This window comes from Ammospiza nelsoni, chromosome 17 (genome assembly GCF_027579445.1).
Source record: "Ammospiza nelsoni isolate bAmmNel1 chromosome 17, bAmmNel1.pri, whole genome shotgun sequence".
In the NCBI taxonomy this organism is placed as follows: Eukaryota; Metazoa; Chordata; class Aves; order Passeriformes; family Passerellidae; genus Ammospiza; species Ammospiza nelsoni.
In genome coordinates this window covers 49,553-69,780 of record NC_080649.1, presented here as the reverse complement: position 1 = coordinate 69,780, position 20,228 = coordinate 49,553, and the positions used below count along the sequence as shown (strand labels likewise).

At 36.1% G+C, this 20,228-nt stretch overlaps 1 protein-coding gene across 2 annotated transcripts in view; it reads left to right on the top strand.

The window, feature by feature from the left end:
* Nucleotides 1-18,836, top strand: part of KCTD5 (potassium channel tetramerization domain containing 5) — a 32,014-nt gene extending 13,178 nt beyond the window's left edge. The window contains exons 5-6 of one of the 2 annotated variants that reach the window (XM_059484293.1): nt 5,518-5,643; nt 18,203-18,836. In XM_059484293.1, coding sequence (XP_059340276.1) covers nt 5,518-5,643; nt 18,203-18,340 — 264 coding nt within the window. In that variant the 3' untranslated portion in view covers nt 18,341-18,836. Of the gene's footprint in view, nt 1-5,517; nt 5,644-12,710 lie in introns of both variants that reach the window. The other variant, XM_059484294.1, reaches the window with a different exon arrangement.
* The last annotated feature ends 1,392 nt before the right edge of the window (nt 18,837-20,228 follow it).

The window sequence follows — 20,228 nt, the reverse complement described above, 5'->3', positions numbered from 1 at the left end:
AGAAACAACTGAACAAAAATCCCTCGGTTATTTAGTTCAAAGTTTTTCTTAGGGAGAGTTCTTACTTCCACCATAACTTCTTTTCCTTAAATTTTCTTCCAATATTAATAGCCTTTGATCCATACATGTTAAGTAAGAGGTACAATTCAAACGTAAGGAGCCCTAAAAATACACCTTTGAGTTCAATGGATCCAGAAGGGGATTGTTCTGGTAAACTAGGAAAATGATTATTTCATCGACCAAAGTTAAGTTCTGAGTTTGAACCCTTTATTTCTGATAACTCAGAACTTAACTCTTTTTTTAGGTGGATGAAAGATGTTAAAATTTGAATAACGAGTAACAGGAGTTTTTATAACTAAAATATGGAGGAATGAGGGGAGAACAAAATAGACAGTTTTAAATCTTGTGTCAAGTTGAAAAAACATGCTGGGTGTTACTTTGGCTTTACTGTTTTGTTGTTTTGGGGTTTTTCCATCTTGGGAAATTTTCTTGAAATCCAAATGGAGAATCGTAGCTTCATTCATTCTCTATTTTTTTCATCCTTCCTTTTCCCCGTGTTCTGCTTTTTTGATTGCTGTGTCAGTTCCAAGTATTTGTGAGGTTGGGAAGGATTTTTTGCTCTCAGTAACATTAGAGGCAGTTTCTGTTTCTTTAAATGTCTGTGCTACATTTTGAAGTGTTGTATGTGAATTTATTTGGGAACCTGGTGCTCTGTAATTTTTTTCATCAACAAAATGCCTGGAGTACTTGTTCTTTTTCTTGCAACATATATGTTTATTAAGTCTGAAAGATGAGTATAACATTATGAAGATAACATGATAGTGAAATGGCTTAATAAAAACAAACCTTTGCTTGTGACTTTATATGGACACATAATTATGCAATACTAGATTTGAAACCTGGACTGTTACCCAGCCTTATAGCAGAATCTGCTTTCAATGTACCAAGCACTCTCTGTTTCTTGCAGTTGTATAGGTAACATTTGGAATGTGAAATGTGGGTGTTTCATACTTCTGGCAACAGAGAAAGACTTGTGGCTTGTAAGCAATGTATAGGGTATAGGCAGAATGATGTTACTCATGCGTTCATGTCCTGGATAGCTCAAAGTAAAAGACAGCATTATAAAATGGAAGGTGGGGAGGACAGTGAAGAAATTAACGCAGGTATAAAATAAAATAAAAATTATAATAAAAAAAAATAATCTTTGAAGTCTGACTATTGCATTAAGAGACCTAAAATAAATATTCTTTCAGGCCTGGTGTCAGTCATCAATGCTGAGTTTTAAGAGCTGATATGTATGTATCTTCATAACCTTTTGCAAATCCTTTGGGAAGGCAGAACAAACGCATTATATGTTTAAAAGGCATAGAGTAATTTCTTAGATTCATACAACTTGATTCTGTAAAAAAAAAAAAAATTGAGTGGAGGATTTTCTTTGATTTTATTAGCTGGTAGTATAATTTAAAATTTTGAAAGGACCGTTTTTTCAAGCTTTCTAGTGTACAAGGGGTTCACCACATCTGAAATAGAAGCAGAAATATTCAAAGTACAAGAATATTTAAAATAGGATTTGAGAATAATTGTTACAGAATTTACTTTGTTTTGAGAATTAGAGCATCACAAAATAGAGAAGGAAATTACTAGTGGTGAATAGGAAAGTTAGTTAAAATGAGTAACTCCAGTGGTAAGCAGAGGAAGAAGGAAGATGAAGAAGATTGGGCTGCTGTTTGTGCAGGCTGGAGTGGTTATCCGAGATAGCAATACTGTTGCTGATTTGTCTGGTAAATATATGATATAGATTTTGAATCAATATTATTAAAACAATGCAACAAATCTGTATAGGCATGTTACTGAAATGTGTCTAGTTTAGAGAGCTGTTTCAGTTCAGTTAGGCATGAGATTAGTTCACTTCAAAAATAAGGTTCCTTATTATGAGACAGGAAGTTCCTTCTTGTGATTTCTTTTCAGGAAAATTGTGATCTCTATTAGCACATCAAGCAATACCTCTATTTCTTTTGATTTAATAAAAATAAAAGTAATGTTGCTTTCCCATTCTTTTTTTACCTGTAGCTGACAGCCTACTAGTACAATCAACCCTTATGTCATACAAGCAGTAATGGATCCGTATGTAATGAATTTTCTGTGATAAGTCGCATTGGCATTTTCCTGTGCTCAGTTCTGGTGCTGTTGGGTCTCACAGGGATGCTTAAATAGGATCACACTGCTTTAGTAATGAGTGTAATGAAACAAGCCACGGAAGGAATAAACCAATGCAGAAAAACAGGTATATGTATGTATATATACATATGTGTATATGTGTATATATATAAAAGCATACGAATCTATGGAATTTACCATTTCGCCATGTTATTTTATCCTTCCTTAAGTTCTTGGTAATTTAAGCTACATGAAGCAAATGTGGCTTCAAAACAAAAACAGTTTGTCCTTTCAGAAAGTCTGAGAAACAGTAGGCTGGATAATCTGAAATCCTTTTACCTGTTTTTCATACCTCAGATTACTCTGATGTGTTGTGGCTTCTTTTGGGGTGTGAGATGGGGGTGTTAGTGTGGGGGCAGATGGACATGACAGGGATAGTCTTCCAGTTCATTAGCATCTTTCTTGAAGTGTTGTCACCAATACTGGGAACAGTGAAGTGACTTTTGGAATAGGAGTGCTAAAACATATTTCTGATCTCAGTTCCTGACAGAACAGTTCAGTTCTAATCTGCAATCATTTTCTGTTGTTTCTTTTTCTGCCATCAGCCTTATTGTTGATCATTTCAGAAAGCTACAATGACATTTCTAGCATACAGTTGCTACTATGCAAATGCTACATTTTTGACTGCACACATATCAAACTGCTTATGAGAGTATTGTGAGTTGGAGTTTTTAGGACCTTGGGTCTCATTCTGCAAAAGTGACTTTATCAACTGTTCAGTAGTGGCAAAACATCATTAGATGTTTTGCAGTCAGCTAAATTAATAGTCCTGTCCAACTGGCTAAAAATATTCAATCTGCCACGTCTCCTAAAAGAAGACTTACGTGCAATACGTTGATTTACATGATTGGATTATGAAGAATTTGTTAGTAGCTATCCACTGAAGACCTGTCAACCTGGTTGAAACAGGATTGATGATTTGGCTGATGTTTGGGTCTTGTATGGTATCTACTTTCAAAGAGGTCATTTGTTTCTTTAGAGTGTCAATAAGTATAGAAGTATTTTTCCTTCTGGTAGTTAACATAGCTTACCTGATAACTAGTCCTTGCCTTTTTCCAAGAAGAAGAGTCAACTGTATATTAATCAAATTGTATGCTTGAATTCTTCAAACTTCAGAGAAGGAGAATTTTGAGTGGCTTTATTTAAATATGTATGCAAATTTTTTTAATGTTTTCTAGCCTTTAAGTGGGTTAAAAATGTTGTTTAATGTCCTACCTTTTACTTTAATAATTGGCGCAGTTACTGTATTTGTATGAAATGTTTTATAATTGCTGTGTAATGTATAGTATAAACTTTGTACCACTTTGTTGGGTTTAAAGCAACTTAATTGCTATTATTTTCTGAAAATCTGTACATATTTTTTGTTGATAGGAAAGACAATCAACAAATCATCTTAATATACAAAGTAAATTTGAGTTGATTCTGCAGCTTTTCAGTAGACTTTCTTAGGCCATCTTGTGCAACTAGTTACTCTGTGGGTTTCATGATTCTGTGTTGCACAAATACCTTATGGTGCAGACTGCAGAGTATTCATTGTGAAAGATTAGCTGATTTAACATCTCAGGGTAAATAATGTCTTTATATCCATCGGTGCTTCTAGAAAACCTGGGTGTTTGTAACTTCATTACAGAGTTTTGGTTAAAAAAATGTCTTTGACGATAATTTTTGCCTGTGTTCATTGCTCTTTATATATATATTTTGCAGAACTAGAGTGATGTTAGAAGAGGAAGAGGCAGGGAAGGTTTCTGGTGTAGTTAAAGTACGTAATTTGAGAATGATGAATTTTGATGGGCAGTGCTGCTCATGGAAAGCTGAGCCTTGTATGCTGTAATATCATCAGGCTCCCAAAATTTTTGACAGTGCCTAGGCCTGACATCAAGTTGATTCATTATGTAGACACACTGCCTACTGCTCTTTGTAGACATTGACTCTGTTCATCTGTGGAAGTGCTTGCTCCTCTCTGTAGAAAGTACAGTGAGGCTTTGTTTACTTTTAACAGTGCTGTATGGAAGCTACTTTTAACCTTGGTCTAACTTCAGTTTTTGTTGGGAGAATAATTTTATCCCTTAAGTGCAAACTCTGGATCAGGATTTCATCTTGACTTCATCTTTCATGCTTTAACAAATCTTTTACTCTCTTTGGTGTTCTGCTAGACTAAGGGTAGCACACTATTTGTCTTTACAGAGGTAACTGTAGTGTTTAGAAAAATAATTAGGCCTTTTCTATGTGGCTGTTTCTAGAGCACTTAAATGGTACAGTGAAAATTGGGAAATAGGGCAGTCTTATTGTATATGTGTGGTGATTTGGTTGATAGATTCAATGTAGTTGGGGTAATGACAAATTGACACAGTGTATCTGTGCAACAGTTTTATTTTTAGGATTTTGATCTGTGTCAGTAGATCTGACATTATCTTGTAGAACATACATTATCTTGTGCTTTTGAAATAAAACTTTAAAATAAATGAACCAGCTACATCTGAATTGAATCTGACTTGGAAAGGCAGGCAAGCATGTAAAGCTTCTAGCATATTAGGTAAGTGTATTGTGTGTAAGGTAAGACAATTTCTGCCATTTGATAAACATGCTGCATAAGAAGTAGTAGTGATGTTGAGTATATTCTTCTTTCTCAGTGAATTGTCATTTATCATTCAATGTAGAGACTGTAGAAACTTGTAAATATGTCACATTTCATTATACATGGCTTCTGCTTGTAGCACTTCCTTAATTAACTTCCTTGTAGCAGTACGTATGAATTTCGGATGTTAGTCTTGATGTCCCACCATACCGTGTCTTGTTGTTTTCCAGTCAGATGCAAATATTGTGTTTGATCATTCAAAATACGTTTTAATAGAAATACCATTATTCTGTAAGTACTGATGGGTATCCCTTCAGGCTAAAGAGGATCCTGCATGCAGCCATTTACATGTTAAATCATGCCACGTTAAGATACTGCATATAAACTTTAGAAATTAACTTTGGAAGATAGGAAGGTTTCTAGTAAATAACAGAAAGAGGGAACAGGCTACTTCTTCACTGGCCTGTCTCCACAGTCTTTTCTTTCACAGTGAATCATTCATTCCCTAACTGTTTAAGAATAACCTGTGTGTATCTTGTCATCAGAGTGTGTATTTTCAATGTATTTGTCAGCATCAAAACGTATTTGCATTGAAGTGGAGAATCATGCTTCAGGCACAGCCTACAGTCTGAACCATGAGGAATGTTTGTACTAATCATGAGACTTTGTGGAATTTGTTTTATGTGGAGATACAACTGACTTTTTTTAAAAATTTCATCTTTCAGCTGGTCAGTATTGGTTCTTCCTATAACTATGGCAATGAAGATCAGGCTGAATTTCTGTGTGTTGTCTCAAAGGAATTGCATAACACTCCTTATGGCACAACCAGTGAACCCAGTGAAAAAGCAAAGGTGAGTTACTGGGCATTGGACTAAAGAAATAGTGTTGAATTGGTGGGCTTCACAAGTCATGATAAATCTACCTCTGTTCTAGACTATTATTTCATTGTCCTTTTTTCCTCCCTTGTTCAAGACTAATAATGATTCCCTGTCCATTGTATGAGGGACTGTAAATGGTACAATCAGCATGCATTTGTTATGCATGCCTGAATTATTTAAATACAATACTCTGTACTTTTTCAGTACCTGTTTTTTTCAGGTATTGGCAAATACTTGCTCTTTACAGCTGAGAAACTAGGTTTTGTTTATTATTCAACATATAACACATAACACTGGTTCAGTTAAAAACTGTTTTTCTTGCTTGACTTCTGCAGAAGAAATCTTACTGTCGAGAATGGAACTTGAAAGATGCTATCTCCGTAAAACAGTCACATGCAATAAAATGAGGATACTTGTTAATGTTTTTAGGGTTCTACCAATTTTAATTTCTGTAACCAGCTTTATAATAAGATTGTAATGGGCACAGTATCTTAGCATTTTACTCGGTTGTATTTCAGAATTTGTACAAAGGAAAATGTAAAACCACAGCTGACTAACCATAAGGCAGAGCGGTTCTGTAATGTAAGTGTATTCAGAGTCATGGATGGTGAACAGCTTTTATCATTGTATTGCTGCTTTGTATGAGGAGATGACTACAGACAAACTGGATACATCTGTAGTTGTCTTAAAAGCTTTTGATTTCCCTTATTGATAAATCATCAAAGCTTGCTTTTTCAAAAGTCACCTTCAAAGAAATTGATTTTGAAATAATGCTAAGAATGGGTCTGAGTCTTGGTATTGAGGCCTCAAATAGATAAAACTTCATTACTTTCTAGGCTTTGTAGCATGCTTATGCAGCTACACATATGGAATAATTTTATACTTTGAACTGTAGAAATACTCTAAGCTGTATGTTGGATTCCTAGTGAAACGAGTAATTTATGTTCATCCCTGTTGAGATAAAGCTTTCAAAGAGTTGTAGAGGATTAATGTAGTTAGGGGTAAACAGTGAAACTGGGTAAGCCATGACTTACTCTTTCAAAACCCTAGTTAAGGTCTGGTTTTGCCAGGATGCTTGAGGAAGACTTTGAAAGTTGACATGTTAGAGGTGTATGGTAATAATTTAGGGCTGAGATATCTACCTGAAATAAAATGTGGAATTCTAGAGCCTAATAAAAATCTTCATAAGGAATGGTAGTGCATCTTCAGGTAATTTTAGTAGGTGCCAGAATTACGTTGCATCCTTGATGTAATAGAAAATATGGGTCAAAAATTAGTGCTAAAGACAAAAACCAAAAGCTAGTTGAGACTGAATTACAACTGTGTAAATGGAGTAGCGCTAAGAGAGGCTGTCTTAGACGTCTTCATTAGTGTGCTGCTTGGTCATTATTTCAGAGAAGAGAGCAGAGCATCATTTGACCCCTGTGATGAATAGTAATTACTGTTAATTTTGGTTGGAGGTTCTTTCCTTTTGTCCTGGCAGAGTTAAGCTGTTCCTAGCAATTAATAGGCGATACTTGAAAAGTAATTCTATTATATATTAAGTTTCTAAAAGATCAAATTTTTGTATATAGGTATATGTTGTGACTGGGAAAAAAAGGAAAAAACATTTATTTTTTTCTTGAGAGGTTTCTGACAGCTGTGTTCAGGGGTCTTGACTTGGGAGATGTTGTCTCCATAGTTCCTCTTAGCAAGCATTATCCTCTTGCCTCAGTAGTGTCCGACTTGGTCTTCATGAAGTTCATATGATTGAAATTCTGGGATCCACCTTTATATACAGAATAATATGTTCATGTACTGGGACTGACTTACAAGAAACTCCTCCTATTACTTTTACAGAAGATTGAGTTAGAGAAGAAAAAAAAACAAACTGCCAATATCTATTTTTTATTGACAAGCCCTTCAGTTTTAGTTAACAGTCCTGGATTTTCAGAATGGGAGAAAGTATCTTCTGATAGCCATCTAATCATGCTTCACCTTCATTCCTTCTTAGGGACTTGTTTCTTCTGTTTTCTTTTTTTAGTTAACAGCATAATAAGTTATAGACAACTTCTGTGTAACCTTCTAATACACCCAAACAAAGAAAATTCATCTTAAATGGTTCCATTGGCTTTTACTGGTAGCCATGGCACAACCAAAAGATAAGCTGTATTCCCACAAGCAGTATTCTCTTTCAAACCACTTTATGGACCTGATTGTTTGCTTCTATCTGCTGACTTCAGGATGTTTGGAAGAGGAAATTGTCATGATATCTGTTACGTTCCTTCTTGAAATGGTCAGCTGTCATACTTTTTTATACAAAGAGTAGAGGTCCCAGGTAAAAGTAAATAAATGTCATTGCCACATGCTTCAGGTGTAAGTGGAATTTACTTTTTTGCAGCTCTGACTCACTTGCAATCTCTTCTTTTCCCTTCCTTCTTCTATACGTGCTGCATGCTGCATGACACTCAGAGTGACGATGAAGAAACGGATTACGATATGAATGACTCAGATTAAGTGTAAATGTCATGGTGAGCACTAGCTGCCCTAGGATTTTAACCAGATTCTCTTCTGCCCCATCCAATTCCCACCCCCACTAGTGCTGTCCTTCAGCTAGTTCTGGTGGTGTGTGTGTGTGTTTGTGATTATAGTTGTGGCATGGTTGGCAAAGGTAGAATTTGTGTTCTGGATATTGCTTCTTTGACAGAATAATTAGTGTTGCTTTTATAAACTGTATTGTGAGTAGTACCTTTAAAGCTTTGCTGAGAAGGAAAGTTCTTCATGTAGATTCTAGGGCCAGTATTGCTTTTCATTCATTCATTTCTTTCTTATTTTATGTGCACCATCTTTTCTGTCAGATAGGCTTTTTACATGTAGAGACGTGTGATCCAAACTCACTGTATACAGTTTCAGTAAGTGTCTGATTTGGCAATAATTTAACAAACTTGATTGAAGTGCAGCATAATCCAAAGGTGGTCTTAACTGATAATTTTGAAATAAGGATTTTCTTAGTAAAGATGTGGCAAGTATAAGTAAATAGTGTGATCTTGGTGCTGCAGTGGTATTTATCACAGAAAACAATTCTGGGGAGGGATCCTTTCCGCTGTAGTTTGACATCTGATTGAAGATCAAGTTACATTAAAAGTCACAAGTGGAAGAGGACAAAAAAAGCTGCATCTGAAAAAACAACTTAGGCACTTTTCCTAATGTGTCTTTAAGTACTATTCATATTTATTCCACTCTCTAGTTTCTAGAAGATAACATACCATTGAATTTTCAGTGGTATGGTGTGGGTGGTCACTGGAGCCTGTATAAATTGAAGATATTTACCATCACATGAGAATAAACTTTGGCTTCTCACCTATACACCTGACCTTTTTAGCTGTAAAGCAGCCTTAACACTTATCTCTGAAGTTTGGACAGTGCTGTCAGACACATGGCGTGATTTTTGAGGTTGTCTTGTGCAAGGCCAGGATCATTACTTAATGATTCTTGTGGGTCCCTTCCAGCTCAGGGTATGCTGTGATTCTATGAAGGTACTGCACATGGCTGGAAAAGAACTTATATTATTTTCTGAAATGATGTGAACAGAAGCTACTGCTTTTGCCAGGTCTTCAGGAATGGCTGAAAGGAATCAGTCAAAGCTGAAGCTTTATTGAAACAAAATAAACTGGCACTTTGCTGGAATTGAATGTAATATTCTTAAGCTGCCTGAGAGGCAAACAGTCCTTAAAACACATTTCTAGCAGCAGCAGCAGCCTTATTTTGAGTGGGAAGAAATAGTTTTCTTATTCTTTTGCCTAAGAAACAATCACACTCAGGTCCCTAGAATATGAGAGTTCAGTCAGCATTGTTTAGAATTTTTAAGCCAGCTTTGGATCTGGTGCACCTATAGGGAAAATAAAACAGAAATATGAAAATAATGAAAATCCTCTATGCAGCATATCTGTACTAGAGTTGGTACAATCCCCAGTATCAGTACAGACTGGGTGATAGATGGATTTACTGCAGGATTGCGGAAGACTTGGGCATACTGGTGGGTGAAAACCTGAATTTGAGCCAGCAATTCTTGAAGACTAGAAGGCCAGTTATCCAGGACTGCAGCAAAAGATGCATGGCCAGGAGGTCAAGGGAAGTGATTCTCCCCCTCAACTCTATTGTCATTAAATCCCACCTGGAATGCTGCATTCAGCTCTGAGTTTCCCAGTACAAGACCTGTGAGAGTGGGTCAAGAGAAGAGACACGAAAATGGCCTGCATGCTAGAATACCTCTCCTGTGAAGACAGGCTGAGACAGTTGGGGTTGTTAGGCCAGGAGAAGACAGCCCTAGGGCCGATGTTACTGCATTTCCAATGCTTAAAAAGCCTTATGAGAAAGATGAAAAAAGACTTTTTTACCAGGGCTCATGGTGACAGGACAAGGGGTGAGGTTTTTAAACTGAAAGAGGCTAGCTTTAGATTGGATACAATGATTAGCATATTCTTTACCGTTAAGGTGGTGAGACATCTGGCACAGGTTGTCCCAAGAAGCTGTGGTTGTTCCATCACTGGAAGTGTCCAAGGCCATGTTAGACAGGGCTTGGAGCAGCCTGGGACTGTGGAAGGTGTCCATGGCAGGGGTTTTGAATGAGATGATCTTTAGGATCCTTTCCAGCCAAACCCACTTTTGTGAGTCTATGATTTCCCTTTCAGTAGAGGTGAAGGTTACAGAAGAAGCATCAAGAAAAGTGTGTTAAAATATTGCCTAATGTAATAGAATTTTCTGCTTTATGTTAGGATTACTGCTTCAGTAAAGTGCACAAAGTTCAGTGTCCAGATCTGGCTCAGCTTTATCTTACTGTATGTGTTCCTGATACTACATAAAATAGTTCTAAGGCTATTAATCCTGCAAGTACTCTTCCAGGAATGAATAAACTCAAATGCTTCATATTAAATCGGAAATATTAACAAAATTAATAGATCCAGTATTATTTTCTAGTTGCACAGGTATTTATTTCAGCCATGTTTTTGTCTCTGATGGATATGGTTTCACTTACTGACTCTATTTATTGTGTCAGACTGTTATCTTCTGTTGTGGGCATCTACTCCAGCACTTTGTTCTCTGCTCTGACTGACAGCAAAGACTTGGGGAAGGAGTTTAAGTATGAAGCATTTATGATATCTGCTCCTGATATATTTCCCTACCTTCCAGTACAACTCAGTCTGTGAATTTTTCTTCAAGCCTTCGTCTAGGTCATTTTGTGGAAGCTACAATGACACTGTAATACCCTGACTTGGTGTCAGTGGCACTATCTTCCGTAAGTTTATCTAGTCCCTTTGGCATGTATTAACGAGCAGTTGCTGAGTAATTTACAGAGCCTGGTTCTTCCCCACAGAATTCACTTTTCTCTTTCCTACAGTTTCATATGAATGCTTTTTGCTTAGTACACATAGTCATGTGTTACATTCATGAATTACCTTCATGAAATAAGAGGGTTTTGCTTCTAAAATGTACCTTAAAGCATGATATGACCAGTGGAAAATGACTTTCTGTATTTTGGAAATTTTTCAAAATAGTTGTGCTGACATCTGGCTTCATAACTTCAAAACAATAATGCTGAATTTGAAATGAAAAAGAACTTTGTATGCACAAAGCTAGATCCAGGTGTAGGAGGGAGTACAGTGAGCAAGTGATAAAGTAGATTTTTAATTTTTTGAACTAACACCACACTGCCTCTGAACTGTCCCTGAGCTACACAAATGGTAATGGGAGTTTCATGAACTCCAGCCTTTAAAAAATCCCATGGAGTTGGGCAAAGTAGGTGAGACCTTGCTTGTCTTCAGTCACTATGAAAGACATAATATAATGGCCATTTAAGCAATATTAAAAGGAAACCAAATATCTCAGATTTTAGAATTTAAAACCATACTTGAAACTGTTGTGTGAATCAACTGCCAGCCTTTACCGTAAAAGCACAGAGATTGAAGTGTTTATGTGTGCTGGCAGATTCTGTGGGCTGGAACGTGCTACTGAGTGTTTATTGTAACATCAGGCTACACAAAGATCATAATGGAAGGAAAATCCATCCTGAGAGAAGCTCTGCTATTGTCTAGGGATTGTGCCTTTGCTTTCTTTCAGCTTTTGAAATAAAGAGCCCTTCCCAATACTAAGAAAATTACCAAGAACCAAAAGAAAATGAAGTATCATAAGACTTTTACTTACAGATTAACATTCTTAAGTACTTATCTCAGTATGTTTGAAGCTTTGCTTAATGCATTGTTTGCCTTTTGTCATGATTGGTTCTACAGCCTACTGACACAGTTCTAGAGTACTATTCCGCCCAACAGTTCACCTCAGTATTGCTGGTTGTAATTCAGTTTAGAGCAGCAACATTAAAATTTAGTTGCTTGAACAGTCAGTCCTAAAACTTGGATCCTTTCCTCTCTGGAGGAGACAAAATAAACTGAAACAGAAAGGGACAAAAAATAGTAAAACTGGAAGTAAAATGGATGTTGTTGATTTAAATCTTGCTAGGTTGTACTTGGGCTTTAAAAACTTCTTGCATCAGTGCACCCAGTATGCCATTTCTGCACATTTTGATTTGCTAGTTCATGTTTTCAATACTAATTTATGGAACACAGTTTGTATCTGAAACTTCAGAAGGTTAAGGACATTTTTCTGGAACAGGAAAAATTAAGATTAAATTCAGTTCCTAGTAAAGTACCCAAGTTAATTTACCACATAGGACCTCAGGATCTTCTGAACTAGGTTGAGGTGCAATGGCTTACTTTTTGCAATTGCCAACTCTTAAGTCTTATTAAAGTGTTAATGATTTATTTTAATAATACTCAATTCCTAGCAGTGTTTTACACCTGATTTAATGGTATTTGATAGTAGACATTGTACATATCAATCTGTCTTTTTTCAGCTTTAAAGCACAGATCCCAGGAATTTCCTCGAACCAGGTCCCTGACACATTACCAGTTATTTAAAGTAGTCATTATGTTGCTCTTTGATCTCCATGCTTTAGGAATGACATTGAGCTAATTTTCATTTATAGAATTTTTATTGGTCTATTTCAGATTTTGCAAGAACGAGGTTCCAGGATGTGAAGACAGTATTGAACGGTGACAATTTTTTTCTTTATTCGAAGATGCAGTGAATTGTCACACTGAAGAGGCTTGGCTGCAAAAGAAAAAAATCTGATTTAGACAATTTTCTGTTGATCTGGGTTCAACCAAATTTGCCTATAAGCTGGTGTCAACTTCTGGAAGCATTGCAAGATTACATAATGGGAATAGATGGTGTGGGAATGTGTGTTAAGTTTTGGTTGTAGTGCATGGTTGTGCTTTCTTGTTGGCTTATTGACACTGGTCATTTGAAAAGAAATGACCATGCACTCATATTTTCCTTGGAGACATGTAGCACTTAATGTCTGGTGCTGGATGACCCAATGTTGATCAGTTTGGAGACCTTTTCCTACTAATCATTGTAAACCTTAAAAGGACAATGTAATCGGTGCTACACACACACACACACACACATACACTTAGACACACATGCACACACACACACAAATGTTAGCCCAGAAACACAAGTATTTGGGCATACGTTGTTTCAGAATCAGTGTCAGCCCCAGTTGACTGTATTATACTGCACATTCCTTATGGTTCTGTGACATAATCTATTATGTAATAACAGCCTAGGAGATCAACTGAAACTAGCATGTGTAAAAGTTACACAACAGAGAAAAGATTTCTCTGAAGGGTGTATATATTGACTGGATGTATAGCTTATTTCAATACCCAAAGGGAAGACTAAACTCAGAGAAAATGGCCTTCCTCTGAGTTATTCTTGATGTTCTCTCTGTTAAACAGTCTCCTGCAAAAGTTACGCTCCAGTCCTGGTCACATGCTTGAAAGTGGAATCAAAATTCACTTAAAATGACCAACTGAACATTCTGTTTCTTTGGAGGTGTTTGTACTCATATGTGTGTTTCTGCTTCTATAAAATGCCTATAAGCATTGAACTGTGGATTAGGGTAGAGATTTTTCTAGAGCTGAAGGTTTTACAGAAATACAGCTGGCTAGTCCTAGGTCCCTGTCTCTATGACTTGGATTAAAATCAATCTTAGTGTGAACATAAACTCATCCAGTTGAAAAACCTGATTACTTTGGATATTCAGGATCCCTGTAATCAACCTTTCTCTTTCTATACAGTTTCAGCTATGCAGTTAAGAACAGTGTTTGAACAGAATGTGGTGCAGCTTTGTTAGTTTGTCCTTGAAAAAGGCTAATACACAAGACACACACTATGTTTTGAGCAAAATCTTTAGCACATCTTTAAAACACTTTACAAAATGGACAGTATAAAACTTGGCTTCATTGACTCATGGAACCAGTGGAAGGGAGTTTCAAAAGGCTACAAGATGGTTTTAAATTCTAAAGACATTACAGTTTTCATTCTTAGTAATTTCAGAATTTATGCATATACTGCATACTGATTTTCAAACACCCAGGGTCTACTTTTTTTTTAATTATTATTTGATTTTTTAAAGGACTTAGACATTGATAAAAGTTTGGCAAAACAATTTGTAAGAAACATTTCTACTAAACAGATTAAGCAATGGGCTAAATGTTTTGTCTGTGTGCCTAATGCTTGAAAGGATTTGTAATGCATTTTGTGACTTGGATGTGGTCTGCACGGGAAGCTGCTGGCCTGTCCACAACACGTAAAAGTTTTGTCTTTTTTTAAGAAGTTAAAACTGAATTTAATTTACTAAAACTGTAATTGTGTAGAGGGAAATGTTTATACTTTTATACTTTTTTAGGTACCCATATTTTATCAGCTTAAATTGAGCACAGACATGTCCCCTAAATAGTGACGGATTATCTTGTGTATCTGAAAATAAGCATAACAATTGTCTGTGTTAACTGCATATTAAAACATTTCCTCTGCTGCAGTAGTCACTGTGTTTTTAAGCAGTATGACTCCACCAAGATCTCTGAGCTCCCCGGCTCATTGCAGCCAACCATGTTACTTGTTGTTTTCTTGATGTGCTCTACAGAGTAATTCAGCATTGATCTAAGTGGATTTTAATGCCTAAAATGCCAGTTTTACCGTGATCCTTCTGAATCAGCATTTCTGTTGCCTTGTCTTATTAAATCCAAAAAGGACAGACTATTTAATAAAGTGAAATTTTCCTGAATGACATCGGCAAAGCATGAGTAACAAACTGAGCAATCTGAACAAATTTGGAGTGTGTAAAAGAGTGTTTTTTTCCTAAGTATGGGGGATTTTCCCCAGCAGAATATTTTCAGTTTTAAAACCTGCTTCTATGCTGAGATTACCTGCAGTTTAGTTTATATTGTATCCCTACCATAGCTAATTTTAGGGAAATGAGTGTTTAATAATTTTTTGCACTTTGTTTCCAATATCTCACAAAGATTTTAAGAAGGAAAGAAAAGAAGAACTTTAGTAGGCAGGTACCTTGTAAATTATTTTAAATACACTGTCGTTTGAGGCCACCTGAACTAACTACTTTCCTGTTCTTGCTATTGATTATTGCTTTAATTTTTGTGATCATGCAAGGCTTTCAGATAGATGGAAATGCTCTCTTCAGCTTTTTTCAAGGCATTAAGAATTTATCCCTAAATAAATTTTGTTTCTTTTTGTTTGACTGTTGCAGTTTCAAATAAAGTAATGCAAGGTAATTGCATTAGAGTCCAATCTCCGTGACCAGGCTTGGCAAACATTGCTTCATGTGTTAAGCTCTTGCAAGTAGGAAGCAATGTACCTATACAGTTAAAACTGGATTCCTTTGTTCTTTTTCTGCTGTTTGGAGAGAGTACCTACCTGAGAATTACCTGTGACTGTGCAGAGCTGAGGGGTTCACTATGAGGCTGGAACTGCAAAGCTGTACTGCAGACTGCTTGAACTTAACTCTGGACATACACAGCTCCTCTGTTGTTTATTCAGAACAGTATTCCAGGTTAGAACTTCAGATCCTGAGCTTGAACAGATCATAACAGAAGGAATAAAACAGGAAATGAGAGAGATGAAATTCTTTAAAGACATTTACATGACAAACTTCTTGCAAAACTTGTTTAAAAACAGAAGTTCAAATTTGCTATAGCAATTTCTTGCTTTGAGTTAGGAGACAGCAAATTGTTGGCCTTAGGTTTTCTCAAGAGGTTTTTTTTTTTCCTTTATTGGAGATGGTATTTTTATGTTACATGCTTTTGACTTCTTCAAGCAGCAGGTGAATCAGAATTTGTCTACAAAGAATAAGTAATTCTGAGGCCTCAAAGACATGGATGTCACGTGGTCCATAATAACTATCCAAATGTATACTCTGACTCAGCAGCTCGCAGCCCAAAAGTTACCTGGTATTTTGTCCTATTTACTGTGGGATTTCCATGGATTACAGTTAATTGCATGTTTTTAATCCCAAAGTAATTTAATTGTCTGTCAAAGACTTGATTGAATTTAGAAGCTTTTTTTGAATCTTCACTGAAGTTTCCATCAATACAATCATATACTCATAAAAGTTGGAAAATGTACTGTTTTTTTCAAACTCAGATTTCTTGTAATGATAGAAGTTCCTTTCATCCTGCATTGTAGCATTAGGAGAAGATATTTCATAAAAAATGAAGCTCAGTGAATCCATCTGACTTTTTTGGTTTGAGATTTTCTTTAGACACTAGCTGTGTAGCTCCATTTCTAGCAATGTGAATGCACAGTTATGATTGATTAGAAACAAGACTATTTCCTGCAGATTCAAAAATTGCATCAATCTCCTCTTTTTCTGAGAGAGGTGTATTTTTGGCGTTTTTTTCAGGAGAAAAATGAAAACTGGCAGATTAAACAAAAGACAACGTAATTGCAGGCATGCAACTAAGGGAACAAATCTGCTGAGTATGGTGATAACACTATCAGAAAAGTGCTTCTCATAACAGAACGCTGTCCTGTGAATGTCTGTTGAAGTTGTTGAGAGTTGTCAGTCTCTGTTTAAGCTGTAAAGAGCTCCCACCAGCAAATGAACACTAGTTACAAATGAACATTAGTTACAAATTTTTTATTAATATTACAAAAATGAACTTTGAGTGCAAAAATGCAATAGTATCTGGTTCAGTGGAATTAAATAGAATCCGGATTGTAATTACCCAGGTATATTGGAATGTATTCCTTGGGAAATACTGGGAGAAGAGTGAAGTTGTCCTGGGCTTTTTGAAGAAGATGGAAGTCAAATGAAAGCCTGAAGTCTGGGGTTTTGTTCCCTTAAGATGTGATAAAATCAGAAAGTGCCGTTCTCCTATTTTTTATTCTCTCTGTCACCTCATCAAAAGTTTCAAGTTCTTCAAATTAACTTTTTCAATCAGCCCTTGAACTGTAGGTCTTTTGAAAAGAGATGAAATTTTGTTATGCCTTTAACAGCATCTGTTATCTTAAGAGAGTAGGGTTAAAACTTCAGTGGTCATAGGAACAGTCAGTGTCTTTTCTAACACAACAGTTTTGAAATACTTAAGCCTAAGGATGATGCCTGTTACTTTGTTGTAATTTAGACTGCAGCTGTTTCCAGTTTTGAGGACAATCTTGGGTTCTTACTTGGGCTTTGTGTAGAATTAGTGATTCTTTAAATAGTATGAATATTCAGTTTAAAAAAAAAACCCCGGAAGGCTCTCTGAACTCAGTGTCATGCAAGTTTTCTTTTGTTTCACAAAAATCAGGAGCTGTCTTTAAAGCCTTCTTAATGAACAGAGGCTTTAAAGGGCTAAATAGATCTTATTGTCCAGTACCTAAATGACTGTCAGAAGGAACTCTCCATTTTCAGAGCAGAAATGCTAAGGGCTAAAATGCTTTCCAGGGCTAATTTGAGGTTCCAGAGACATGTAATATCTAAAAAACAACTAGTCAGTTTTCCTTTCAACTCATGGACAGAAATAATTTTTACAAGTGTCTTAACCAATTGCAGATCTAACTGTTCCTATATGGCTTGGATTTTCAGTATCCAGATCTGATAAGGGCACACTAGAGAAGGCAGGACACCTACCCTCCACGTCATTATTACCTTGGCTGAAATCTGTCGACTTTTATGAACAGCACTGGCAATAGAGAAGCTTTGAGGAAGATTTTGCCCCAGGAAATTGTCACAGAATATTTCTTTGCAACTTAGTTGACCGTTACTTTAGTGATGTCTACCAAGGCATAAACTTCTCAAAAGTTCATTGAGTAGATACTGCTGCCAATATAGCTTTCTACAGGCGTCAGAGGGTTCTCTTCAGGATGTTGTGTCTTAATAAGTACTATAATGAGAGAAACTTTTTTTAAAGTCATTTTGCTACTTTGGGGGTGAGTGGAAGGGGAAGAGGTTCTGTGATAGTGCTCTTCTTGCCTTAGAAAGCTGAGCCTAAATTTTGATCTAAGACCTGTTGTGATTTTGAGGCCTCGTCATCTGAAATGAGTGAAGAGTAAATGTATTTATTATGTACATGATTCTTGCTGCTTATGAAGATTTTCCAAAAGCTTATGCACAACTTTACTCACATTAACTTGGCTCATGTGTACTTGCTAGAATGAAGAAAGTGCCAAGGCATTTGTGAAAGGAATGTTACCAACCTCTACTGGAACTGAAACAAGATCATCAAACGGAAGGAGTATCAAATGGCAGCTTTTTCCACCTGCTTCTGCCCTTATCCTTACCTCAACTTAGCTATGAGAAATCAACTTCCTATGCACTCTTTAGGATCACCTACCCAATTCAACAAATGTTCTTTTTTTTTAAGCTTTTCCTCCAAGTCACTGGTCTCAAAATTAGTTGGGCATCACCTGCTTAAGTTGTGCTTATACCCAAGTGGCCATACTGGCAACGTGTTGTTTCCTGGATAGTGGATTAGCAATAACACTTTATTTTGTGCCAATTCATTATATCTGAAGTGTTCTTACTGCAGCAAAATTTGAGTTATGATTTGGTTTTAATGCACTTGCATTAACCAAAACTCATAGCACAGACACAGACAAGAAACTGAATTCAGGGAAATTTCCCTGGAAGAATATCTGCTAGGGCTTCCCAAGTAATTTGAAGATGGTTACAGTTAACCACCACTTTCAAAACAAATGAAATGTGTATGGGTATTTTTTTAACTTCCTTTTCATAACACTAGTGTATTGTAAACTGCATGGAATAAACCTGGTTTTTCCCTTTTAAAGTGTGCTGTCTTACATCGTCTTTTCTAAATGACTAATTGATATTAATAGTGTCGTATCCTGTGAGAATTCCTAGTTTAGCACTTCAGATGTAAAATGTAGTTACATATTTCTGTAGTGATTCAAAGCATTAATGCTTTCTCCTTTGTAAAGGAGAAGTATCCTTTACTGCTGCCCCAAAAAACTTCATCATGAAAGTTAGGTCTATTCAGATGTATATCAGTTGGGAAATTATTTTCCTTTGCAGTTGCTGTGACGTGCTGATTACTGTAGGAGGAAGTAGTTGTCTCTTTTTTGGATATATAATCACATGAAAAAGTTTTAAGTAATCACTTTGCTTACCTTTTCTTTTGTACAACTCAAAAACCACCCTGCCTAACATCAAAGATCCTAGAATCCACTACTTTGCTTTTTAATGTAATTGCTTCCTTTGTTTGAAAAACTAAGCTAATGGAAATTGATGCTTTGTAATAAGGCAAACATATAATAAGTTGCAAAGATAGAAATGGCTGAAGGAAGTAAATTATTTAACTACAAAGTACAGGTTGTTGAAATTATCCAGGAAATTTGACAGCTGTGTCCTCTATAACTATAGAAAAGTTTATAATTGCATATTAGTATTGAGAAGACCACTGGACAGGTCTTATTTTCTGAACTGCTAGTAAGAATTTGAGAAGCTAAGACCCATGATTTTTAAATTCCTAAAGGCTCTGTAGTTACAAATGAAGTGATTTTCATCTTAACAGTTTAGTTGGTTTTAAGTGCAAAGCACATTCTATTATTTCCTTGTATATCCAGCAACATCAGTAAAATTTATTTTTCTAAACCAATTTGCTGCATTTAATTGCATTTGAATTTTTCTAAAATAAGTGCTAAGAGCAAACACTGCTGTAGCAATCAAGTGCAGCAATTACAGTAATTAAGCAATCAGTGTGTGCATCTGTATTTTCATCAGACTGTCCTACTAAAAGTATTGATCTTTTAGAGTCAGCCAGCATGACTTTCAACCCAAATTCCTATTCTACATATCTGTTCCTGCAAATGTTTTCACCATTTAGGAAAAATCAGAGCACAAAATGGACAAGTGTCTACCCTGAACTAGAAACCAGGTTATAAAGGGGACACAAATGACTAAGTCATTAGCAACCTGTTTGGATCTTTTATATCTAGGGTTCATTTGGCACTAGTTTTCCTTTCAGTGGGAAGTTTAACTTCAGAAAGATGAAAATGACCTGGCAAATTCACCTTTTAGGGTTGCTGTTCATCTTTCCGTGTGCTGAAATCTTGCCTGGTAGTCATATACACATAGCCCATATGTGTATGACATTCTCAGAGACTGTAATACGTACAATTTCATGAGAGAGATCCTGTAAGGCAGGTATTAACAGTTTCCA